General features: G+C 47.7%; 2 protein-coding genes across 4 annotated transcripts; one reads left to right on the forward strand and one right to left on the reverse strand.

Moving 5' to 3' along the window:
* Positions 1-3,034: 3,034 nt before the first annotated feature.
* dpm3 (dolichyl-phosphate mannosyltransferase subunit 3, regulatory) lies at positions 3,035-4,029 on the forward strand. 2 transcript variants are annotated; one of them, XM_004073697.5, is made up of 2 exons: positions 3,035-3,143; positions 3,246-4,029. In XM_004073697.5, the coding sequence occupies exon 2, from the start codon at positions 3,346-3,348 to the stop codon at positions 3,622-3,624; it is 279 nt and encodes a 92-aa protein (XP_004073745.1). In that variant the 5' UTR covers positions 3,035-3,143; positions 3,246-3,345; the 3' UTR covers positions 3,625-4,029. The 2 variants fall into 2 exon arrangements, with proteins under 2 accessions (XP_004073745.1, XP_004073746.1); XM_004073698.5 differs by having other exon boundaries at positions 3,049-3,143; positions 3,297-4,029.
* An 8,021-nt stretch (positions 4,030-12,050) lies between these two features.
* On the reverse strand, positions 12,051-25,310 carry efna1a (ephrin-A1a). 2 transcript variants are annotated; one of them, XM_023959718.2, is made up of 5 exons: positions 25,021-25,310; positions 15,236-15,531; positions 13,879-13,944; positions 13,697-13,792; positions 12,051-13,601 (listed from the first exon to the last, which is right to left on the reverse strand). In XM_023959718.2, exons 1-5 carry the CDS (start codon positions 25,116-25,118, stop codon positions 13,492-13,494), a joined length of 666 nt encoding a protein of 221 aa, XP_023815486.1. In that variant the 5' UTR covers positions 25,119-25,310; the 3' UTR covers positions 12,051-13,491. The 2 variants fall into 2 exon arrangements, with proteins under 2 accessions (XP_023815486.1, XP_023815485.1); XM_023959717.2 differs by having other exon boundaries at positions 12,051-13,604.
* Between the last annotated feature and the right edge of the window lie 456 nt (positions 25,311-25,766).

Consider the following 25,766-nt stretch of genomic DNA (forward strand, 5'->3'; position numbering starts at 1 on the left):
AGCTTCAGTCTGCAGCTCCGGAAACAGAGAGTTCCTGTTTTTCAGCCCACAGCTCCATTGTTTTCCCGATCAGCTCTCTGACGGTTCTCACCCTCTCTGTCTGGGATGTTGCTCAACTTTGTATTTATTCAGATCTCAAACTGTATTTGTGTCTGAAGTTGCCCGTTCTCCTATCATGACCTTTCACTTTACTAATATTGACAAAGTGTGAGAGATAAGGTCAGCAGGCGTCTTCAACACTCTTCCTGTTTTGTCCGTGACTCTTATCTTTTCTCCATGCCTGGACTCACACTGTGACAGCTAGACCACGTTTACGAGGATCTACTTTTTCTGTCTGCACCCCGCCGCCTCCACGTTCTGTTTCTCTGTGTTTACGCTGTGGCTGCGCATGTGGAGGTGTTGGGTGGACTGAAGAAAGGTCTGGATCAGAGACAGCTGGATCTGAGGCCCGGCTCAGGTCCTCCTTTGTTCGGTCCGGACCTGCAATTGGCCCGTTTTCAGCCGCTTCTCTGTCCGCTAAACCCTCGCCTCAATCCCGCTCCTCTCAGCTTTCTCTCTTTTGTTGTGTCCACCATAACAGGCTTGGACACACAAACTCACCCACACACACCCACACACACACACCACCTCTCTGCTTTGACTTGTTTCATCATAAATTACCCCCCCCCTCCCATCTCCCGGTGTCTTTATTTTCCGCCTGTTCCTCCTGTTTGCTTCTTTGAGTCTCAAAGAGTTTTTCTCATCTTCCGTTTCACCCCCCAAGCGCTCAGGCTGTGGTGCAGTGTCTGGCCGGTTACCGGATCGCTGGAACAGAATGGAGGCTGGCGTCGGGAAAAGCTGTGGTCATCCAGGTTAAAGTCTCCAGGTTCCCACTGAGCATCTCCTGATGGTGGAGAAATGCCGGAGCGCCTTCACCTTCAGAGACATTCGGGAGCCTCACTTTAACTGGGTGGTTGTGGTGGCGCCCTTTATGAATATGAGTGAGGGGCGGGGGGGGGGGGGGGGGGGGGGGGGCGCTGGTATGGACAGGTCCCAAAATATTGATTCCACACTAATATATCAGGCCAGATTAGCATTTTGTTAATTTCTCAGTTTTATGTGAGGGGTCAGGATGTGGTCATTGACTGTAAATGAGAACTGGACTGAGTGACTCCTCCCCCCTTGTGCTCCAAACAGGATGTGGCTCCAAGAAGCCAAAATCCCATAGACTTCTACAGAGAAATAAACAGCTGTTACTCAGTCATTCTATTGGTCAGAACAACCATTCTGGATCTGAAACCTTTAATATCTTCTTTTCTGTGTTTCTATGGATTTAAGTTACACACTGACCAATCAGATGCCTAAATAATCTTGCCACGTCCAACTTTCAAAATGTTTGACAGTAACCCGCTATCAAGTGGTGTAGCCTTCCAACAAGCTCACTCCTGATTGGAGAGAGTGGTTACCATAGAAACGATGACTTAGACTGACATGAACCAATCGCTGCTTGCTGACGACGTCTGGCTCCAACATGGCGGTGTCCATATAACGAAAAAATGGCAACAGAATTGACTTAATTTAGTTTTGGGTTTGAATGGAGGAACCTGTTGGTGATCCATCCATCCATCCATAAATTTTTTTTTTTTTTTTTTTTTTTTTTCATCCATCCATAAATACATCCACCCATAATCAGTTCTTGTATAAGAAATTCTGGTGACTGATCAGATCTTCAAGCTGTATTTATTGTATCTATTTGTGTTTTTTGGTGGCAGTTTGAAAAATGTCAAAGAAGAAGCAGATGAGTGAAAAAAACATGTAAATACTATGTATTAAAACACAACTGATAATTTCAGCAGATGTTGTTTTAAAGGCTTCATCACAAATAGGAGCACCCCCCCCGCCGTGTCACCGTCTCCTTTGACAGAAGCAAAAGGCTCCAGCGCCGCTTCCACCATAATTCCCAGTATCAGCAGCAGTGCACTCAAACCTAAACACCCCTGTCCTAAGAATAGCTCCCCATTTGTCCAGAAGAATGATGTTTATTTCTCTTTGTGTTTTGTTTGCATGAAGGATCTTTCCATCTCCTCCCTTTTCTCATGCCGGTCCAGAGAGATGCAAAGCGTCTGCACCTGCTGAGTTAGCAGCCTAACTGAACCCGCGCTGCACAACGCTGATGGAGTTATGGGAATTAAACACACATGAACCTGGCCTGGCCTCTGCTTAAACTGTTGGTGCATTCTTTGCTTAGGAAAAAACAACATTAGCATTCATGGTAGCTTTTAGTGGTGCTAATGATGTGTAATTTTCCAAATGGCTTTAATTTAGGACGATGAGGATGAAAAAGAGTTCAGGACTAATGTGGGGTGAAAGCTTGACAGGAAGCATCATTAAAGACTCGGTGGAAACAAATGATATTCTTGCTCACAGCTAAGTGAGAACTGCTGCTGTGAACAGACGCAACGCGTGAAAAACAACAGAGATGTTAATAGGTAAATGAACACATTTGAGGGTTTAACCAGAGAGCCCAACAAGAATTTCTTTATTTCGGGGAGCAGCCATTAAAATTACATAAAAATGTTAAACATTAAGAATAAAGAAAAAATAGAAAGGAAAATATAAAATAATTTTAAAAAGTTACATTTTTAAATAAAAAAATAGAAATGTATGATATTGTTACCGTTTTTTAAATTGAAAAACTTATCAAAAACGTTACTAAATGTGTCCCCATGAGTTCTCTGGGAGCCAAAAATATGATGGATGTTTGTTTACGAAAAGACAAATAACGGATAAGAATTGAAATCAACTAATGTTATATTTGTTAAAAAACGAAAAAAGGGCTTACATAAACATTGAACTGTAGAAAAGAAATCATTTATTATACTGCTAGGACAAACAGTAAATATAAAACAGATTTAAATAATATGTTGTAAGACTCTTTATATTTTCACATAAATACATATAATGTTAATAAATATTCCTATAATTTTTTTCGTATAAAGTGGGTTTTTTGTAAAAAAAAAAACATGTAAAAGTTCGTTTTTTCCCTTGACGAATAGTAAACGCTGTGCTGAGAGCTGAGAAAAACGATTTGAACTGCGTTTCCCACAATGCTTCAGGGATCTTACGTCATTAATCCGCGCAGAGCTGAGCTGGCGTTAAGGAAGGTAAACACGGCGGTTTCCTCTGCTTAAAACGCGATTTTAACGCCTTAAATTGCCTCTTCTAATCTTGTTTTCGTGTTTTTTTCGCGGCTGTGTTCATGCTAGGCTGTTTGGTGGCCTTTAAACACGATAAAGTCGCGGGTTTCCCTCCCGCAGGTGGTCGGAAGGCGCCGCGGCGGGACTCCTCACTCTGTCACTCACTACCATGACCAAACTGATGCAGTGGCTGTTCGGGGCGTCGCTGCTGGGGGGCCTGTGGGCCCTGGTCAGCTTCGACCTGCTGGACTTGAACCTCCCGCACACGTACCGGGAGGTGGCCTGGCCCATGCCCCTCTACCTGCTGGTGTCGTTCGGCTGCTTCTCTCTGGCCACCGTGGGATACCGGGTCGCCACCTTCAACGACTGTGACGCAGCAGCGAAGGAGCTGCAGGAGCAGATCAGGGAGGCGAGGGAGGACCTGAGGAGGAGGGGGCTGAAGATGTAGGACCTGATCAAGACCGCAGTGCTCCCGGTTCCGGTGCCGGGTGGAGGGTCCGGGCGGCCATGATGAAGGCTGTTTAGTCACGTGATTGAACTCCATGCCAGATTAACATCTGGATTATTTTTTACAACTGGAAGGGTTTCTGTCGATTGAACATTGATGGTGATGTTCCTTAGTTATTTTTTTTTCTTTTTAGCTCTTCATAAAACAGCCAAAATGCTGTTCTCTTTCTTTTCTAATCCTTAACCAGAAATGCCTCCAAAGGTCAGGCTGTGGATAATCCATCACACATCAGCGTCTTCTTCACTCTGCATTAACAGATCACTGTGTCTCAGTGCATTTGTTGCAGCAGAAGACCTGATGTCAGGAGGTTTTTCTTGAAAATTAAAGGAGGATCTATTTTGTAAATGTCATCTGTTGTTTGTGTGATGAACAGGCGTTCCTGATACTAGTGGACATCCCTACAGTGTAGAAGCCTGGTGTGAAATGTCGTAGCGGTGTAAATCTGGTGAATCTCTTTCTCTCTCAGCTCCATTCCGATATACGAAAGCCTTGGCGTCGCAGAACTCCAGTCAGGCACAAACTGCAATTATTCATTTGACCTCCGTGATCAATTGTCAAACAGTTGGTCTAAGAAAAACTATATATAACTGCGTTTCCCACAATGCTTCAGGGCTCCCACGTCATTAATCCACACAGTGCTATCAAACGGTTGGTTTTGGAAAGGACGCCATCCAAACCCGAGTCCCTGATGGATCAAAGTTCAACTGGTTTAACTTTGAATCTGTGCTCAGTAGACGTACATTTAGCCTGAAGACTGACTAAAAAACGTGCGTAGTTACGCGTGAAATCAAAAGTTTGAACGCTGAAGCCAGAAATGTGCATTTGTGCGCGTTTACATCGACTTTTCATTGGAAACTGTGTAGTTCTGGTGCGAACGCATCACGACAGTCAGGATGTGCTCAAGGAGCGCAGACTCATGTGAACATTAACGAGCTCGTTAACGAGGTTGAAAAACGTGCAAAAATCTGCGTGACACGCCTGCGTCTCAAATACGCCCCCCTAACTCACCCTTATGCGTTGGAGAAGCGTTCACCACGACCTCTCGCCGCATCAGAAAAAACATTTTCCGTCTACGATTCACTGAGTGTCTACGACCTTCATTTTCACCTGGGTCACCTGCGCGGCGGACAGGTTTGAGCATTTTTCACCCGCAGACAGCTGGAACTAATATATCATTTCTACGCTGATGATAAGGTTATCTTCAGTTTAGCTACATCTTCCCAGATTATCACCTGAAGGATTCTGGGTACATAACAAATACACACAACTGGCTTGATCCGCAGGATGCTTTCGCGCCGGCGTGAACAAATAATCCCCAAAATCAAAAACAGAAGCTAAATCCGCCACAGAGGTTTGCGATGACGCCGTTTTCACGGTAACCCGCTGTGTCAAAGCGAAAGCCAGCCGGCTTCATTAAGGAACTTCAAACGCTCATAACGTCTGAACAAATGCAGAAGCATTGGCAGTTCTCTGTGCTGTTTGGCCTCAGCCCCAGCATGCATTGCGGTATCTCCCACATAAATCTAGCAAGCTGCTGCAAGCACAGAACGGACAATTGGTTGCTGGTTACAAAACCAAAGAGAGAAAGCTGGCAGTGAGGCGAATGTTTTTTCTATGTTGTTTTCACTCATTACCAGATGTGAAACACTTGAATCGGATTTTTCTGCAGACTTTCTGAAAGCTGAATCTTTCATATTCTGTGGACTAAAAAGACAGTTTATGATACAGTTTGAGCATTTTCCTTTAAATCCAAACAAAAACAAAAATGTCTGAAAGGTTGTCTCATTTCTAAAGCTGCAGTGAATGATTTACTGATGAAAACCTGATAGGAGGAGCAGAACGGTGACCTCACAACAGAAGGAAGGTTTGTTTCTTTCAGCCGTTCCACCTGGAAGTTGGAGGTTTGTTTCTTCTCTCGTCACCTCCGTGAACATTCTGCTGCTTTGTCGCCTTCCTCATTCAGCTTCACTTCAGCGTAGCAGCAACAACAGACCTTCAGTTCTTCCTTCTGCACCACCCGGGTTACAGGACAGAATACGATCCAATCAGGACCGTTTGTGTTGAGGCTTTAACTCGTGCACCAAAATAACAAAAAGTAAGGATTGAGGCAACAGGATGCATCCTTTAAAAAAGAAGCAAAGCTGTTTTTGGAGGCGGACCATCGAGCGTCACTGCAGGAGGAAGTTCAGCCGAGATGCTGGAGATACGAAGGTTTTCCATCACTTTCTCATCAAAATGATGTTCAGAGCAGAAACTGAAACGTGACATGAAGAAAAGAAGGGTTCAAGAAACAAACATCTGCAAATTCTCTTTGGTTTTTAAGCAGGATGTGAACATTGAGAGTATTTTTATTCATTTCTTTGATGCAACATTTTCTACAAAGACTGAAGTTGATAAAAGGAGAAGAACTTTGCTTTTTGGAAAATTAATTAAAAATGATCGTTAAAGTAGGACAAGGGCAACGCATCAACTGATAAATCATTCAATTGAAAAAAATAAATATTTTACATTTTTCAAGTTGAATGAAAACAGATTTTAAAAATAAAAAGCTTCCTGAAAAAATGCTTTGAGACCAAAATGGAGAGATGGGGAATCCATTATAATCAGTTAAAGGTTCATTTGTTTGAGTCATTTGAGTCTTTAAAAACTACTAAAAGTTTTTTAAAAATCCCATAATATCACAACAAATGGACGTTTCTAAGTTGTATTTTCATATCTGAAATCTACTGTAGGATTTTTTTCCATGAAAATATTGAAAAATTGCTTCATTTAAAACCCTTTACAAGTCAAAATCTGCTGTAAAGACGCGCTGGTTTTAAAGAAAATGATTTCCCCTCCTGATGTCAGAGGCGGGAAGCAAACCTGACAGTACGAAGAAAAACGAGGCGTTTGGATGGAAGCAGCTTTACATCCGCTCTGACACCCTGAAGGCTTTGAAAAACACGCTGAGAGCTTGGTCGGTGCTGCAGGGAGGGTGTCCGTGTCCACGGGCTGGAAAAATGAAGGGTTCGGCCGTCCTGCACTGAAAACAAAAAACCTTCCCTCCTCCCACAAGGTTCACAGCAAAACCTCAAACCAAAATGAACAGACAGAGTCTGAGACGGCTGAAAGACGGGCAAATTGTAGATTTCTGACAGAAAGGTGGTGAAAAGTAACATGAAAACGACTGACACGGCTGGGATGAGCCAAAGATTCAGGGGAAAGAGGGTGAGAAACAGGAAACTGGAACCCGTGACCCAGCCGTGAGTTTCAACAGAACCACACCCAACCGCCAGCCCCCCCGACGGGCCCAGATGTTTCATCTAACTCTGCATCACCAGCAGTTTCTCCCCTCTGGCCTCACCTGATGTCCCCCCTTTGCATGCTGGGAGAGGGAGTGGATTCACACAAGTATCACTGCATTGCATGATGGGAAAAATCCCTCTCGGGGTCATCCCAAAGTTCCCGCTCTGCTCAGCAGCAGCTGCTTTGATACGTTCTTGACACTAGGTTCCTGTTCAGGCAGCATGGCGGCTCCTAAACGCTCCAAATAGCTCCAATAACAGCAGTTCACCTCCCAGAGGTCCTGGGAGGCCCACGCCGCTGCCTTTAGGAGCAGGAACACGTGTTAGCGGGCGGACAGGGACGGCCCGTCATGTGACGGAGCGGCTGGTCTCACCAGAACCTCTCAGTGTCCGGAGACTTTCATCAGGTAATAACAGCATGCAGGAACCGTTTCTGATTCAGTGGTTTTTATTGTTGCTCCTAATTTAGGAAACTCTAAGAAAATGACGACCTCGTTATTTGATGATGCTAAGGATTAACATTTTTCACTGCAGTAACTCAAATCTCATGAAACTGGGGGCTTTGTGCTGTTATGCACATATATTTGAGCCAAAAAGGAGGTCCAAAAGAACCCAGTGGTACGATCCATTTGCCAGCAGCCTCACAACGCTGAAGTTGGCTTCCTGTTCGTAGTTTCCGATTGGCGAGGGAACCAAAGGAACATTCCACTGCATTTTTCACACTAAGACCACCTAGGACCGGGTCCTGTTCAAAAACCACAGGACCTGGACTGATCCAACCCGGATTAATTCATGATTTAGATAATAAAGAATACAGTAAACACAGTTTCTGATTTGTGAAGCCTTTATCTGATCTCTTCTTCTCTCTTCGGTTGTTCGTATCTCCCTCTTCCTCATTTTCACAAATCAGATGAAGGTTTCATGAATCAGAAACTGTTTTTACTGGATTCTTTCTAAATCATAATTGAATCCTGGTTAGAGCAGACCAGGTCCAGCTGTTTTTCCTGGTCTTAGGTGGTGTCAGTGCAGAAAATGCGATAAAACGATGGCTTCTGAGTGAACACTTGGTAAAGTCCATAAGGGTGACACCTGAGAGCGTAGAGAGCTGTCCATTCACACAGGTATGGGGGAGCAGATACTCTCCAGGCCTTTCGCACACAACACACACGTGTGATGTTCACTGTTGTGTGCGAGGCTCTCAAGTGTGTAGGAAACCACAGCAAGGCCTTAAAAAAACATCTCTAGAAGCTTCAATACTTCGTTGGGGGCGTTTGCATAAATAAGACGATCTCTGCAACAAGTTTTCTTTTTGCATTAGAAGAGAAAAATAAAAATCAATTTTCAATCTCTTCACCGATTGTTCATCAATTTCCTTTAAGCCAAGTTTTTAATTTCAGCCCCTTGCAGAGTTACAGCTGCAGGACACATCTGCATTAACCTGCTCTTTGTTTTAATTGCTTTAATTTGTACTAAAGATCCAGCTTTAAAAACATTTTCTGAACGATCTTCAAAGCATGTTGTAAAATGAGCTTTAGCAAAAACCACATCATCAGTATAGAAACGATGATTGGCATGAACTCTGTGAGCTCTGAAACCTGACAATTGGATTTAAAATGTAAAAAAAAAAAAAAACAGAAAACACATTTGTGTGAAAACCTGAACCAGAACTGAAAGGAAGACCAGCTTATAGCAAACCGATGTGAAAATATAAAAGTGATTTTAATCTAAGACATGCATCCTGCCTAAAGTTCCACTCTGATCATCTGTTGATCTGTTTTCAAAGCGTTCCCAGAGGACTTTTAATGACACTGCCAAATTCCAAAGACCCACAGGAGTCTAGTCGTCTACAGGTGGATGCATCAGGGAGCTTATGGCCCCGCCCAGCACATCTTCTACATCACAAATACAAACATTTTCCGTCTGCTCCTGATTCACGATTTGGATAAAGAAATACTCAGAGATGCAGTTTTCATCTTCATTTTCTGTATAAATATCCTCCATCATCAGAAAAATGCCACAAATCTTCAAAGATGGGAAACAGTCACCATCCATGTGCTGCAGTTTTTGGATATTTACTGTACAATTTGGCAAAAAAGGAATCTTCAGAAAGTAAAAACGCCCCCGTTTCATGAACAAAATGTCACATTTTCTGTCTTGAAAGAAAAATAATCTTGTGAGACGTTTTTCCAACAGCAGAATAATCTCTGTTTGAGAAAAACACAGTTTTCCTCTTAAGAAGAGAATTCTTCTTGGTAAGACTATTTTTCTGACTATTTTTAAAGAAAATCTGCTGGTGGGGGAAGAAGTTTTGAGGTATTTCTGTTTTTTGCAGTGTAGAATAATCCAGAAAGTGGATCAAAGCCCCTCCTAACATGGTTTCAGTCCAAACTGGGATGAGTGGTTCTCACTCACTGACTGTCCTTTTCTGTGGGCGTCGGTCCTCCTGAACCTCGTCGGTGTTGCTGCTGAGTCAGTGCGCCACATTTATCTCCTCACAGCCCATAACTTTTACTGCAGTGTTTAAGGGGTTCACACTCGCTGTCCACGTTTCCTGGAGCTGCTTTGCTGATCGAGTGCGTAAATAAAAGAGGACGGCTCCCCTTTGAGGAGCTCCCACTGCACAGAGCCTCCTCCGGGCTAATTTATGAGCATGTGTCTGAAAAGGTCGGGGAGCTGTGGAGCGGGGGCGCCGGCTCCACTGCTGTTTGTACTGTCACGGCTGGAGAGCTCCTCTGGGAGGGGGGGTGAGAGCAATGGCTTTGAATGGAAGATAAGGAATGCTAGGAGAAGGTGTGTTCACTGTGAGGGAACCGAAACCCAATTCTAACAGAACCCCAACACGTTTGGTCCTGGTTCCGTTTTCTTTGTGTCACATTAGTCTGCTGGAACCTTCTTCACAGACGGAGGACGCTCTCCTCCGGTTTGGTTTCCTTAAAGTTTTATCTTCATTTCAATGGAAACCAGATTTCTTTGACTCGTGGAAGGAAGCAGGGAAATGAAAGCTCTGCTTCTTTGTCATGAATGTTTACCCCACCAACCCCATAATCCATGAAAAGTCTAACCAAGGGCGACGGATGCGCTGTTGCCGGACGCCGATAAATCGCTCCTCTTCACGGTGCAGGGCTCCTGCAACACATTCAATGGGAGCGTGATAATCCGTTTGCCGCTGCGCTCCTGGGAAGTTATCGGGAAAAGGTCAAGAGCTTCTCTGTGACTGGAGCGGCTCAGTCAAGGAGAAAAGCAAGTGTCACCGCGGCGTTCTGAGAGCTGCAGAGGGCTTTGCCAACGCCGTCTGAAGACTGGGCCCGCCTCAGGGGACTCGGTTGGCTCCAAGCCTCTGCCAGTAAAAGAAAAAAAAGGACCAAAACATGCAGACAAAAATACTTTGGTCCAAAACACTTTTTATCTGACCTCTGACCTCTATTTAAAGAGCCACATGTTCAAATATATTCAAATGCATTTTTGAATTCAAATGCAAAAATACACATCAAAAATGAATTTAAAAAATTGTGATTTTGCTGAATGGTGTCGCCGTCCGTCTCGTCCGGTCTCACAGATTCGGATGATGTTGGACGTCCAAAAATGAAATGTGCAGTTTGGGAAACGAAAAGAGTTTTCAAAAGGGGAGGGGTGGAAAAGTACGACCTGTAAGGATCTGTGGCTGTCCGCTCTCTCTGTCCTCAAGGCAAAAAGGCGTTTTTATTATTCAGTAAGGGAAGATGAAAACATACTAGATACGTCATAAATGGTGTGTTTTTGTCTGCATTGCAGGTGTCATGGCTCCACAAACACTCCAGAACAGAAAGAAAACAGAGACTAAAGTCAAAAACAGGCCTACTGGCGACCTCGGCACACATTATCTGCTACTGAGGGCAGGAATCAAGCATATTTCTATAACATATAATAGAACCCCTGTAATGCATAATGAAAAGATCATAGAAAACTGCTTTTTCCATTCATGCAGTTGTGATGCTGAGAACAGGAGGTTTTTCTGAGCCTCTGTTTGGTTTGTAAAGATCTGTAAATAATTATAGTGATCTTCCAGTCATACGTCATTGTTTGACTGTTTGTAAATGTGTCCTTTTCATAGAGAAACAACCACAGAAATGGTTTCTCTGCAACAAACAGACTTTTCTGCACATTTGTTCCAGATGTTAGTCAAATCTTATTGTCTGGTTTTCCAGAAACACGGGAACGCCGTTGATTTCATCAAAGCATCGATGTTTTTGCCTTTGTGACTGAGAAGAACTGAAAATAGTTGCCTTTGTTTGAATCTGACAGCACATTTGATCATTTTCATCAACGAGCTTTTGGTTTCTGCTGAAAGTTCAGTCTTTGTGAAAAACCTCTGCAAACATGTTAACACACAAGAATTAAAAAAACAAAAACAAATTATAACACAGATTCAACAGCAAAAACTGTCACACCAGTAAAAAAATATATATGAGAAGTGAATTCTATTATTAGCATCAAATCACCAAAGTGGGTTTTTGAGCTAAATCTTAACGTATCTTTAAATGTCCTCATCTATCGTTGATGCGCCGGCCTGCCTTATCGTGTACATGTGACCTCGGCTGGTCAGAGCACTTTATAGAGTCTCAAATCCCTTCGGTCCTCATTGCAGCGCCACACGAAGACGGCGTGCCACGTGGGGAGGAGCCAAGGACCGCGTCACCTGCAGCTCTCACCTGCAGGAGTCACCTGGGAGTCATCTGCTAAACTAAAGTTCGCATGTGTGCAACTTTGTGGACAGGAAAATGTTCAAACCGGGGGGTCCAAACTTTATAAAAAGAGGCACAGATTTGGTTAAAATGGGTTCTTTAAACCTGTTTATAACATCAAATTCTAATAAAAACTTAGCTTTCATCTCCTCACAATGAACAGAAATTTATCTAAAGATGTTTTAACCCAAAGGACTGAATTTCTGATTTAAAGACTGACATCTTTCAAACTCAGATCATGAAGACAATCAAACTTGTTTTGACAGCTTCGATGTTTCTTACTTCCAAGAGGAGGCAGTTCTCCTGTTGCCGTGACAACCCCACATCAACACAATGCACAATAAACACAATAGTACTGGTCTTCCAAAAATACTTTGTTTTTTTATTTCACATGAAAACTTTTCACATTTATCAAACTGGTCTTTTTTATATAATATATATATTTATATGTACACATATACATATAATATACATTTCTCCTAATTACAAATGTACAAAATTAGGCAACGAGAGTCCAGGTAAGAAGACAGAAATGGGGGTGAAAGCATCGCCCTCGCTGTACTTCATCCTTCCTTCCTGTGCGGTGGAAAAACAAACTTGGCGACCACGTCTGATGCTGTGTCTCGGCTGTAAACTGGTGACCGTCACAAACATCTCAATGTTTTGACTGAAAAAACCATAAAAAGTCCATTTGTATAAAACAAGGAGCAGCTTTGAGAAACGGTGAAGGTCTCTGTGTTCTCACACACATCCCAGTGTTTGGCAGAAAAACCTCTTCAATCAGCACTTCCACCTCTCCCCACCATCACCGACACGCCACGTCACAGTCACACAGACACAGGCTCCGCCCCCCACGCTGCCACCAGGAAACGTTTGGGAGGAGAGGCTCGTGGACACTTCTCAGCTGCAAATGTCATAAATTATCTTCACAGAATATACACAGAAATGATGGACACAGCTTGGGATGACAGTGCTTCATCCGCCAACAAACACTGCAAAAACGTTCAATTTTCACAAATATTTAGCTCATTTTACCAATTTGGTGCCATTTAACAGATAAAAATGGTTAAAGAAATAAAAAATTTAACTTAAAATACAAAAAAACAAATCTGCCACCACTATTTATTTATTAAAATGTTTTTTCTGGGCAGATTTATTTCCTTTATCAAATGAACATTCACATCTTCAGGTTGTTCTTTCATAAAAACTGATCTATTAACATCAAGTTCAATCATTATATTTAACTAAAAATTGGAGAGACTGAACGTTTTTGCAGTGAACTTAGCAGTGTTTCTGTTCAGGAGCAAAGAATCTGCATAAAAACCAGAGGAGCTCCTGCGTCGTAGATGCTACATGTAGAGAAAGTCGTCACACCGACGACAAAAACACAACAAGGAGTGCACAACAGTGGGGGGTGTGAGGGTCTGCTCTTTGGCTCAAAGGGTCACGGATGCATCTCATGACTGCAGATGTCATCGTTGGTCCAGTTTGAGGTTTGTTCTGCAGCTGCTTCACATCTTTCTTTTTTTTTAAAGTTTGCCACACATTTACAGAGGGGGGGGGGGGGGGGGGGGGGTCCTGTAGACTAACTCAAAGTGAGCTTTGTCTCTCACAAAAGAAGACCCCCTCCTCATGAAAAAGTGGGACAAAGCACCAGAACTTTGTCTGACGTTCCCCGGCTCAAAGCGTCTCTCCCTGTGGCCAGCACCGGGCGCGCTCTTTGTGGGCCGCTGGTTTCCAAACCCGCAGGCGTTCTTCATTGTAGTCCGTGACAGAAGCAGCCGTCCGCCAACAGGAACGCCTCAGAGCAGCAAAAGCAGCACTGAGAGCAGCGGCGAGAGGGCGGAGAGCGACGGAGCCGCAGCGCTCCGGACGCTCTTCTGAACGTCTGGCAGAACCACCACCGGGTCGTCTGCTGGAGACACAACGGCGTGTTAGCTTACAGCCTGACCCAGCACGTCGCCAAGTAACTGACAGCTCGGTTGGACGGAGGCTCGGCCGACGTACCTGCAGGCATTCTGTTGGACGGGTTGTGAACGCCGCCGCCTGCTCCAACCACAACCCCGCCCCTCCGTCCGTTACCCACTCTGGCCTCTTGAGAACCTGGAAACAAACATAGGATCACTTTGGGTTTCAGCCAGACTACAAAAGATGAAGATTTCAGTCCAAAAAAGGGGGCGGGGCCTCACCATCAGCTGCTATGACGTCCACTCTGAGCCGGAGACACTCCTGGCCATGATGGTGCAAAGGCTTTGCTGCGGGGGGGGGGGGGGGGGGGGGGGGGGGGGGGTAGAGATATCAACATTCAGTGTTTTGCACTTATCCTTCGCCTTAATCCAACTTCCCATGTGCGCGCACACGAGCACACGCACACACACACACACACACACACACACTTGGCAAGAGGAAGACACCAGGACAAAGCCTCAAGGCAGCCATCTGTGAGCCTCCAACCCGTCCCGCCGTTTATCCAATTACAGCCGTGGTCGGGTGTGGATGTTAAAGCCGGGCAAACATGGTCCAAACCAAGCTGACACCATGACCCCCCCTCCCCCAACACACACAAGCTCCGCCCCAAAAAGCTGCTCCCTGTGCTCAGAATCTACATCGCAGGACAACATCAAGACGATCGTACGGCTTTGCACTCCGGACTCTTGAAGCAGAAAATGAGCATTTTTAGGGGAGCTGTGATGATTTTTATACATTTTTAATGTGTTTTATTTGTTGACATAATAATAAAATTAATTATTTACATGACAATAAAAAATGGTGTTTTTGGTGTTTTTAACCTGATCATAAGACATTTTTGTGATGATGGAGGATAGAAATAAAACAAATTGGCTTAAAATTCTATTTCTGTGTATTTCTTCAAATGATTGTGAATCAAGGTGTGAGGGGCTGTAAGCTAGCAGGAGCCCCAGCGGCCCCGCCCACAACACAGAGGTGAATTTCTGATGAACTCCTGCCGCTCTGCAGAAACTAGGTCCTAGAAAACGACACAGGTTTCAGGATTTTAGCTATAAACGGCTTCATCATAATCTAAAAGAATCACCGGAAACGTTTTAAAACAGATCCAACGATGAGCAGAGTGGGACTTTAAAGACACATTTTGTTCAAATTCTGAGCAAGTTTCTTCTTTTAAAAAGCTTTTCCCTAAAAGTCTCGATGATCCTAAAAAGTCTTAAATGATCTGAACGTCCAGATCATTTTAGAACATCTTTTTTTGTACTGCAGTCTCACTAAAAAGCACACAACCTTATTTTTAGTGTTTCTCAACCGAAACCCAGTCATCAGGGCGTGATGGGATTTCCTCACTCGACCTCAGGACTGAATGAAGGAGTTTTCTGTGGGAGTCTCCCCCTCCCCTCTGAGTGCATCAAAGCTACGATTCATCACTCGGAATTTTGATCATTCCTTAAATTCCTGTCCCATCCTTGTGTTTGTAGATTAAACACAAGACTGAGATTTGAGGAGAAACTGCAGTGTTTTTGTGTCTAACTTAAGATGAGTTTGAATAAAGGAGAAAGCAAACATGCAGACACTTACAGATGTAATAGTAGCTCTCTCCCTGACGAAACTCCTTTCCCAGCGTGAACGGAGTAAAACGCTGGAACTTCTCGGAGAACTTCTCCGGGGCGTGGGGGGAGAACGGGTGGCTGCACTCCCAGCGCATTTGGTCGTACGACTGGGGCTTGCAGGTTTCGTAGTCCTGGCGCTCCACCATGTAGAGCACGTAGCGCTCGGCGTCCAGCAGGGGCACCTCGCCCTGGGGGTAGTGGGGGCAGACGATGTCCAGGTAGTCGTTGAGCTTCACCTCCACGGCGTAGTCGTCCAGGTGAAACCTGAGGGAGGAAACGGGACAGGGAGGTTACAGGCGGGCGGCGGGAGACGGATCACGGCCAGCATCGGAGCGGCGATAAATATAAACCTGAGAGCCGCTGATTATTTATTGATCTGCTGTTCAGCAGGGAAATCAGAGGGAGACGGAGCGCAGGACAAAGGATGGACGAGACGAGCCGAAGCTGAAGGAAACAGGAAAACACCAAAGAGTGACGGGGAAAGGGGCGCATGCACATGAATGAACGTAGCCCTGAGCATCGACCCCACGCCCCCCAGGAGCTCAGCCGTGTTTACAGAGAACTGTTAGCAGCCGCTTAGCCTGTGCAGACGGCAGACGAGTGAGAATCGCCGTCTGCGAGCTGCTCGTCCGCAGACGAGGCAGACGCAGGAGGAAAATGCAGCCGAGCAGGATGGATGCCGACGTTCAGCCTGCAACCGTCCCGCTCCTTACAGACAGAGACAGTCACCCCCCACCACCCACCCCTCCCCCTTTTTACGATGGTCTTTAAAGTCTCCCCTTCAGAGCGCCGTCCGCTCCACACCTCTGTGCATTAACATGCGAGACAAAAGGAGCTCCGCCTATCCCCCCCCCCTGTCCAGGTGAGTAAAGATATTCCAGCTCTGTCCTCCTCCCGAATGGAGGAGCGCTGTGGGGGGGGGGGGGGACCCGGCTGAAGCCATCCATCACCGGCTGCAGCCGGCAACTGCTAACACACACACACACACACACACACACACACACACAGTTCCACACACTCCACTGTAATTCCGGTCCATCAACAACCCGAAGCCGAAGCTACCTACCATTTACCACCACCCACCCCCTCACAAACCCCCCCCCCCGGAGCACAGCTCCTCCCGTTCTGGCTCACCAAGCGGATCCCTGAGATTTGACGTCCTCCAGTGTTTTCACAGCAGAAAAGTTTGTGATGTGGGGTTATGTTGTGTTGCTGCACATATGTGGGTCTGTGAGCCGTTCAGCAGCTCGAGGAGGAACACAAATATCAGGGATCAGCTCTGATCTACAGAGACGTGTGATTCTGGAGAGCCTGCAGGCGTCAGACCCGAGCTGAAGTCCGTTTGTCTTTGGTAATTCCTCATAAAATCTTACAAGGGGCGTGGCGTGGGGGGGGGGGGGGGGGGGGGGGGTGACAGGGTCCATATGTGTGACTAACCATCAAAAGGTCCACCAGACGCTCATTAGTTAGTGATGTTTGTTGCCAGGGAACCTCTTAATACCCCCTTCCCGGGGCAACGACAGACGCCGAGGCTCCAAACTCAGAGGATCTGACTCCTGCTCCCCCCCCTTTTGGCTCCCTCCCCTCTCTAGGAAGGGTGAGGGGGGGTCACTCATCCCTGCCGGACTGCATTCCCTCACTGCTGAGGACGGCGTTGTCGTTAGAAAACAGGCACGTCGCCGTGGCGATGACCGGGGAGGGGCGATCATGTAGCCCCACGGCTTTCCCACCGCACTTCGTTTACCGGATCGGTGCGTTCGGACTTTCAATTCCAGCCGAGTCCATAACACGACTGAACAGGCACCGCTGCCCCCCCCCCCCCCTCCTCCGTAATGACTGAAAACACACACAAACAAACCCCCCCCCCCCAACCGTCCTTTACCCCCGATTACAACCTGTGATACGGTCCCCATGAGTTCATCAAAAGATGGTGGAAGGGGGGTGCAATTAGAACACAAAAAGAGGGTATTAAAGTTGCCCTGGAGGGGGTAATTATGCCCCGGCCCCCCCACTTCTTAGGCCTTCAGGGCTCAGAGTCTTAGCAGGGGGCTTGAATAGAAGTGGGCCGGGGGGGTCAAAGGCCTGGTTTTTGAAGTTCCTCTGTGAAAGTGTTTCTGTGTGACGGCTACAGTGGCTTAATGGCTGCCCCCCCCCCCCCGCCCCCCCGCCCCCGCCTCATACAGTGTCTCCGTTCACAGTGCGCCTGGGGGGCGGGGAGATGGTCCCTGAACGCACCCCAGGGAAGGGCTGGACACGGACTTTCATTTATGGAAAACGTTTCATTTCCCCTCCGACACCTCGGCATCGTCAGCGTGGTTCACGGATTCAACCAACGTCCTTCAAGACCAACGTTTGAGTCCAGCAAAGCAAAAGTTACGAGGGACTCAAATCCTTCAGCGAGACCAGGAACCTGCAGAAACCAGATCCACCATCAGAGAGCTTCACGTTTGACCATTTGCTGATTGATTTTGGAGGAGAATGATGTCACGTTCACACTTCCTGTCCGTCACCTTCACACTTCCTGTCCGTCACCTTCACACTTCCTGTCCGTCACCTTCACACTTCCTGTCCGTCACATTCTCACTTCCTGTCCGTTCTCATGGATGGCTGACAGGTGGAGCCGCAGCTCTGATTATGTCGGATCCATTCGTCTACGAAACACACGCCAAACTGCTACTTTACCCCGTTTGTCCGTAAAGGAAAAATGTGTTATAGATCCCCGGAGTCTCACGTGAACGCCCAACACCAATGACCGTATCAGACGACTGGACGCCACCCACAGAGAAATGGAAGACGCCGCCACATTGGAGCCAGATGTCATTGGTCCAAATGGATCCGAGTCCTCATTTCCTCATGTTTTGAGCGTTGGGCATGGGGGTCAGCAGGCTCCACCTACTTTCAATGAGGCATCTGATTGGTCCTTGAACTAGAGGAAAAAAGGAGGATTTTCAAGAAGATATAAAATAAAAAGGTACCAGATCCAGAACGGTTCCTCTGACCATTAGAACGACTCAGTACCAGCTGTTTGTTTCTCAGTGGACGCCTGTCGGATTTTAGCTTCTTGGAACCGCTTCCTGTTTGGCTGCCTTGGTGCAGCGGTAGGGCGGTCGACCCATGAACGTAATATTGCAGGTTCAATTCCTGCCTTGCACGTCCATGAGTCGAAGGGTCCTTGGGCAAGACACTGAACCCCACCTTGCCTCTGGTGGTAGGCAGGCGCCTGTGTTTGGCAGGATGTGATGGCCACCAGTGTGTGAATGGGTGTGAAAATGTGTGAGTGAATGTGTGTGACTGGGTGAATGGGTCTGTGACTGTAAAGCGGTTTGTCCTTGTAGGTAGAAAAGCTCCACATAAGTATACAAGTATACGCCATTTGGAACGCCAGGGGGGAGGGGCCACTCAGTCCAGTTCGCTGATACAGTCAGCAGTTAAGCACGCTCAGATGTTCAGGAACAAAGTGGAAACATGCAGGGAAGTATCAGCTTTTCAGGGAGAAATCAACGTGGTAATCTGTCATCTCGTTATCGGATAAGTGCGTGATCGGATAGAGAATGTTGGATTATCCTGCCTACAAGTCACTGGAAGGATCCATTAACCGAAGAAACCAGATAACGATGGGATAGTCAGTGTGCATGTAAACGAGCTAACTTTCAAAATCCTCCGTCTGCAGCTTTGGAGCAGATAGACGCTCTGACAAACGCTTTGACAAACGCTATTTGCTTCTGGCCTTGCATACGTTTATCGAATAACTTTGAGCTTTGGCGGATCACTTATCACTTTTGCTTATCGATGGATCCAGTGGGCGTGGCGTTTGTGCAGCCGGATTGTGTTAAAGCGTCCACCGCGGCGTTACCATGGAGACACCTTGTACCTGAGAAGGAAACAGGCTTTTGACCGTTCCATATGTTCTGTAACTATAAATCCCAACGTAACGCTGCCTAGGTAAATTTATGAACGAGTGAATAAAAGAACCAAAGAAACAGTTTCTCTCCTTGACTTTAATCTGGTTTCCAAGTGTTTGAACTGCGGTTACCGTGGAAACCTTTTGGGATCTCCTCGTCGCATGCGTCTGCCTGAGCCTGATGTTTATGTCTGATAAACGTGTGATGCGTCTTCAGAGCTCTGAGGAATTTGGGGAGTGTGTTTCAGTCCTGATAACCTGGAAGATGAAGAACCAGCCGCTGTGGCTGCGAGTGGAAAACACGCCTCCTCTTCCTCCTCTCCTGAGGAGGAATTCCTGATTCACTGGAGGCTTTCCAGGAGCAGAGGTCTAATCTCTCTGCTTTAATCTCTCAGCCTCTATCTGCGCCTTTCAACCGTCCGTCACCCTCTGGTTTCTGTGCTCCATGGCGCTGTGGAATGCTGGACCTCCGAGGCCGCAGAGGCCGCCGTGCGGATCACAGGTCGCACCTTTGCCGAGTCAGCAGCGGAGAGTTTTACAGGGACAATCCCACGGAGGAAAGAGCCTCCAGAGCCGGGCGGTGGATGCCGCCGTCATTCATTCATGCTGCCTCCTGCAGAAACAGTAGCAGCATAAACAGACTCTCCTCCCGCCGCCCAAAAGGCCACCGGCCCACATCACGGATGGGTAAACCAGGAATGCGGGGGACCCTCTAATCATTTGGCCCAAGCGTGGATTACGCGGTGAAGCGGAGGCTGGGGGGGGGTCCTTTGACCAGCATCAAACCCTGCCTAATACAGGGGCTTAGAGAGACTGAGGCCCAGAGCAAAGGCCCGGATAGAGGGGGGGGGGGCTTTTTCCCCCAAACCCTCTTTGTTCACGCTCTTCTCCTCGCCGACGCACCACAGGTCTGAACTTTGAAGGTGAATTCTGGGAAGTCTGCACCCAATCCACCGTTCTGGGTTTTCCTGAACTTCTGCTCGTTTCATGTGTCGATCCGTTCATCCGTCAGCGTCGGCCCCCCCCTGTCCGTCTTTCATCACTCAATAAGCAAACCAGATCCTCATGTCAGCTCTGTCCCTCCCCCCCACCCGAGCCACTGAACCAATCACGGCCTGTCCCGGTGGCATTCCAAAAATGCAGCTTTCTGACCCGTGTTTGTGGAGCCGGCGTGAAGCCATGCGGGCGCGTCGGGGGGGGGGGGGTCTTTCTGCTCCCTTTTCACACAATATTCCGGTTTTCTTTTCCCCCCCATGTGACTTTTTGTCAATCATCTCAATCAGCCCCCCCCCCCTGCCATTCACGCTTTCGGCTGCCGCTCCACCGCCGTTCCCGTCGGATTGGGTCCAGTCCATGGGGCTGATTCTCCTGCAGCGAGGAGGCTTAGTCGAACACGAATGCTCTTTCCAACTGTCTCATGTGCTCCCCATGAACATTCATCCCTTATGGGAGGGGGGCAGAAAGGTTAGCGCTGACATGACATTTCTCATGGGGGGGGCAAATGCCTTCACCAGGAAACTCCAGGATTGATTTTCCCAAAACAAACCTCTTCTTCTCGCGGGTCGTGTCTTTAACGGGGATTTATCTGCTCCTCATCCAAACATTTAAACCTTTTCGGATAGAATCAACTGTTGCTCAGGCGGTTGTCGGTTCTCCTCCAGGTGAACCGGCTTTTCAACTGATATTTTTGTAGACCACAAGTCTAGCCCTCCCACAAATGAAGAAAAGAATCCATATCTGCAGATAAAACCCACATTTTACGCGTTTCGGCTCTACCGATGGTTCAGCGTCATCAGGTGCCGACAAACAGCACAACAGAAGCTTTTGGGAATCGTGTTGCTGTGGAGTTTTCCTTCTGGCCAAGCAGCATACAGAACCAGAACAGGAAGCAGCCGAGGAAATCTGCAGCACAGATAAGGAAGAGGCACCAGGACGGGCAGGGAATCACACGTGAATCCAGATGAAGACATGGAAGACATTCGTCTGTCAGCATGAAAGCACCTCCAGAACGTCAGGGCGCCACGGCCGAACGCCTAAAAGCAGACAATCCCAGCTAACCTGCCTGCTTTACACCGCTGGAAGGTTTCTCATGGAATTATGGGAAGTTTGGCCGGCTGGCGTCCAGACTTTCACGGCCTCGCGTGTGTTGGTGTGTGAGAATCGTATTGTTTATTGTGCAGACAGGATGTGCCGTTTTCCCGGGAAAAGACGCCGGCAGGAAGTGCAGCGCTCTGCAGGAGACGCACAGCAGAGCAGAGGGCGTGCAGACGCTGCAAACACCGCCAGCAACACCTGCGGGGAGCTCAAACCTTTGGCCCGATTCACAGTCGATAAACCGGTCGTCCGCTGACGCGTCAGGACGACAATCTGTTCAATCTTCTCTGTCAAGAAAGGAAAAGTCAACGCACGGCAGCCAATAGGAGGAGATTACCGTTTGTCTGATAATCTCGATGAGATTTTTCCCCCAGATTGAATTTCCATGCAGGATTACAAAAACAGATTAAGAGAACGGGGGGGGGGGGGGGGGGGGGGGGGCAGACGATTCCAGACGAAAAACCTCAAACCAGGATTAAGGATAAAGGAAGTAGGAATCTTTCCTATTTCTCCTCAACACTTTTACACTGATTCCATCAAGCAGTGTGACTGCCTGCCCCCCCTCGGTGTTTATGCGTCTGAACATGTACGCTCACGCACAACCAGATGCGTCCACCCAGACGCCGCTTCTGGTTTGTCTTCCCTAGAACTCCCTCCTCCAGCGGGCTAATCCCTCAGATTGGCTCTGCAGCTTTCTGCCGTTGGAGGAGGACTTGATGGGGGGGCAGAAAGACCAGTTCGACAGCAGAAAAGAGAAAGTGGAGCGGCTCAAGGCCTGGAGGGGCTTTTCACCACCAGGCAGGAGAAGGAACCGACAGAAAAGGCTGGCGGAAAGGGCAAAGTGCCTCGTGACGGATCGCCACGGGTGCCAAGAGCGATAAACCAAATTCCACACCTCTTAGCATGCTTCCCTTCTCCCCCCTTCCTCCGAGGGCCGGAGTTGGAGGTGAGGAAATAATAGACTGAAAGGGGACAGCTTGTAAAGTTGAGATAAAAGCCAGTGAAGGGGCGAAGGACGGGGGGGCGGTGAAAATTTCCCAGAGGCCGAGCTGCGGCGGGCGGGCGGGTCTGAGTGGCAGGCGGCATTCAGGGACCACCGTGGAGATCGAATGAGTGACAGACTGATAGAGGCTGAGCCACTTCATCACCTCCACAACTCTGACCCCCCATCCGTCACACCAGTTACTGCCCCTTTTCTGACGCCCACGGGGGGGCCGGTCCCCCAATTTGTATGGGACACATCACAAACACCCAGATTGACTGCATAAATACCAAGAAAAGTCCTTCATGTGGGAGGAAAATTCCACAGATTCCACTCTGTTCAGGGTAAAAGACCAAAAATAAATGAAACAGCTTTGATGTTTCCGAGTTCCAAAAGACGCCAAAACTGGAAAAGCACAGAGAGGAGCCATGAAACAGTTAACAGCCGAGCTGGGGAGGGCACCTGGCCAAACCCAGAGGTGGGGGCGGAGAGCGGGGGAGACAGGTACAAAGCAGAAAGGGAGTATGGGAGGAGGAGGAGGGAGGAGGTGAAGGCCTACTCCCTCTCTGTCAGCAGGAGGGAAAGAAAAAACATCAGTAAATGAGCGTTTTAGTGCAGTTTGGAGAATCCAGGGGGGCTGTGGGGGGGACGCGGGCCGTCACAGCCATGTGGCAAATACGTGTGTGTGTGTGTGGTTATTGTGTACGCGAGCATGTGAGTCAGACTGAGTAATCCAGAAACACTCCCTTTACCAAACACCAACCGAGCCGATCCAGAGCCGGAGCGCCTCTTTCTGGGAACCGATGATGAAGCGGTTGCTAATCAGAAACAAAAGCTGAAAAGTGGCGAAACATCCGAGCGCGCCAAACACAATCTGAAACAGATTTCACCGGCACTGAAAAAACACAGAAGTTCAAGCCGTCTGAGGCCCCCGGGGCGCACGAGGAAACCGCATCCACCCCCATCAGCAGGACTGCGCAGGCTGACTGCGCAGTCTGAGCCACGCGCAGCACGGCCATCAATCCGGCGTCCAACTGATCAACGGACGAGGAAAAGCGCCCGCCACACGGGAAAAGATGGATGTCAGCACGCTAACGGTCAAAAGGGGAGGAGGGAAAGACGAAAACATTCTGAACGAGGCTTTTTTGTAACTATGGGATTAAGAATAAAACAGGAAGTGATGATGGAGATTATCAGCCTCCAGACTGAACACAAACTCCATCCGGGACTTTTTCAGAGAAAACAGAGTTTAAGTCCCGCTGCGATCATGTGACCTGTAGCGGTCCCAGTGGTCTGTTAGCAATGATGACGTCTGAAAACCTGTTTCTGCAGAGCGGCACGGGTTCATCAGAAATGTACATCCCACACAGAGTGAGCCTACCCCCATTTCCCATCATCCATCTGTTCACAATGACCTGCTAGCTTACAGCCCCAACCTAATATTAGCGGTGCAACAAAAACAGCAGCAACATCGTAGCTACCCAGACGTCCAGCCCAGACCAGGAAAACAAAGACCATCACGGATGAACAGAAAGGGGCGGAGCAGGGAGCTTGTGGCCCCGCCCAACGTACCCTCTATGTCACAAATACGATGATTTTCTGACTGAGTAAAACTCAGAAATGTAGTTTTAATCTCATTTCCCTCCATTTGCACCTGAAAAATGCAACAAGAACCTGTTTAAATCCCCCAAAGCGCCTGTTTTTCCCATCGGGTGGGTCTTTAAGGTGGTAGGAGGGCGTTTGGCGTTCTCTGCCTGATTGACCGCGGCGGCGTCTGACTGATGGTCTGCCAGCAGGCGCTCTGTGCTCGCCGGTCCATGTGTGTTTCCGTGCAGCTCCACCAACAGGTCTGCTGGTGATGTGCAAACCTGACCCCTCTCATACCCCCACCCATCATCAACCATCACTTTAATTGACCCCCCACTTCTGCAGAATGGCCCCTAACCCCAACAATTTCAGCTCCAATTTCTCCTCCCCGAGCCATCCATCCGTCTCCCACGCAGCGTGACCTGCTGGCTTCAGGTTTCCTCCTCCGTCCTCCATCACTGCTCCTCCACCACCTGAAACATGAAGACCCTCGGGTCTCCTGCTGGAGCCCACCCTCTTCATATCTGATGATTTTCCCGCTGCAGCCGCAGGTTGGATCTGTCAGACGGGGGGGACAGCGCCACAGATATTTCCACACCTCCTTGAAAATCCACGCACGCACGCGCAAGAGGAAACCCTTTGTAGTCCCTCAACGGCAGGATGTCAAGTCATGACGGGAAAACTGCTGCTGCTGCAAACTTTATCACCTGGTGGGAGACGCTCTTCACGCACAGGATGCAGGACTTTCAAAATAAGACCCACTTCCCCCCAGCAGAGTTAGGAGCCAGCTGTCCGCGTGCACGGATTAATAGGTGACATAACCTGATGGAACTAATCCCGCAGAGCAGGAACAACACAGATTATTGCGAAACGCATTAAAACTAAACATGTTGGGCAATAAAAGCAGGTAAACAGCTGCAGAGACGGGGGCAGAAGTGCGGGGCAGAATGGAGGCTGTGCGGGGCAGAAGTGCGAGGCAGAATGGAGGTGGTGCGGGGTAGCCTGTCCCGCATCAGCCTGTCAACAACAGCGTTTGATTCCATGCAGAACTGCATTAAATGAGCCTGAGCTCCAAATCAATGCTAAATGTGATCAGAACATTTCGGCGCGGGAATCGACCCTTTTACGGTTATTTTCCTGCGTTTACATGTCTGCGCACGCACTGACTAAAAAACAATAAGCTCTTTACTTGGTGTTGCTGCTGTTCCAGTAGACGCTGTGCCGCTCCGCCGAGGCGCACCAGGCGCATGCGCTCACCACGAACCCCGCAATCCACGCCAAATCCATGCTGGAGACGAACGGAGACGCAGTCAGGGGAACGTTGCTCGGAAGCCCATGCGCGTGCACGTGCAGGCCGCGCGCTCCAAAGGAACCAAAAACAGGAGAAATCTGGCAAAAGTCAAAAACTGTTCAGAGACGCAGCGAAGCGCGGATCCGAACCGAATGAGGGGCTCCGTGCCGCGGACGCTGCTTTTGTGTGAAGCACGGAGCCACGCCCCCCTCCGTCACAGCACAGCGTGCGACCAATCAGAGGGCTGTCCGAGAAAAGCGCACTTTCCAGGTGAAGTGCGTTTGGTGAAACGACCCGAACCCGACGGAATGATGATCGATTCCAGGAGGTTCCGATCCGGAACACAAGGCTGTGACGTCACTACATGAAAAATAAAGTTTACCACAAACACATGAAAAAGGGATTCTGTGTTAATCCTGGAGAAGAATGTGTTATTTTATAAGCTAAACATTAGGAACAAAGGCAAAATATGGAGCTTTTTCCTTTTTTAAATCAAAATATTTATATTCTTTTCTTAAATACAGATAAAGATAAAAACGTTCTCTTTTCCCGTCAACAGCTGCAGCTTTTATAGTTTTCTTCACTTTATTTTGGATGAGAAATCAAATTCCTAATAAAGTTTGCTTTAGTAGCTGCAACTGAAA

This window comes from Oryzias latipes, chromosome 11, assembly GCF_053564925.1.
Source record: "Oryzias latipes strain Hd-rR chromosome 11, Olatipes_Hd-rR_3.1".
NCBI lineage: Eukaryota > Metazoa > Chordata > Actinopteri > Beloniformes > Adrianichthyidae > Oryzias > Oryzias latipes.

Coding starts and splice junctions, on each gene's coding strand:
- dpm3 (XM_004073697.5), top strand. CDS start 3,346: ATGACCAAACTGATGCAGTGGCTGTTCGGGGCGTCGCTGCTGGGGGGC.
- efna1a (XM_023959717.2), bottom strand. CDS start 25,118: ATGGATTTGGCGTGGATTGCGGGGTTCGTGGTGAGCGCATGCGCCTGG. Junction 15,532..25,020: donor TGGAACAGCAGCAACACCAA/GTAAAGAGCTTA, acceptor TTCCTCCCTCAG/GTTTCACCTGGACGACTACG. Junction 13,793..13,878: donor GGACGTCATAGCAGCTGATG/GTGAGGCCCCGC, acceptor GTTTGTTTCCAG/GTTCTCAAGAGGCCAGAGTG.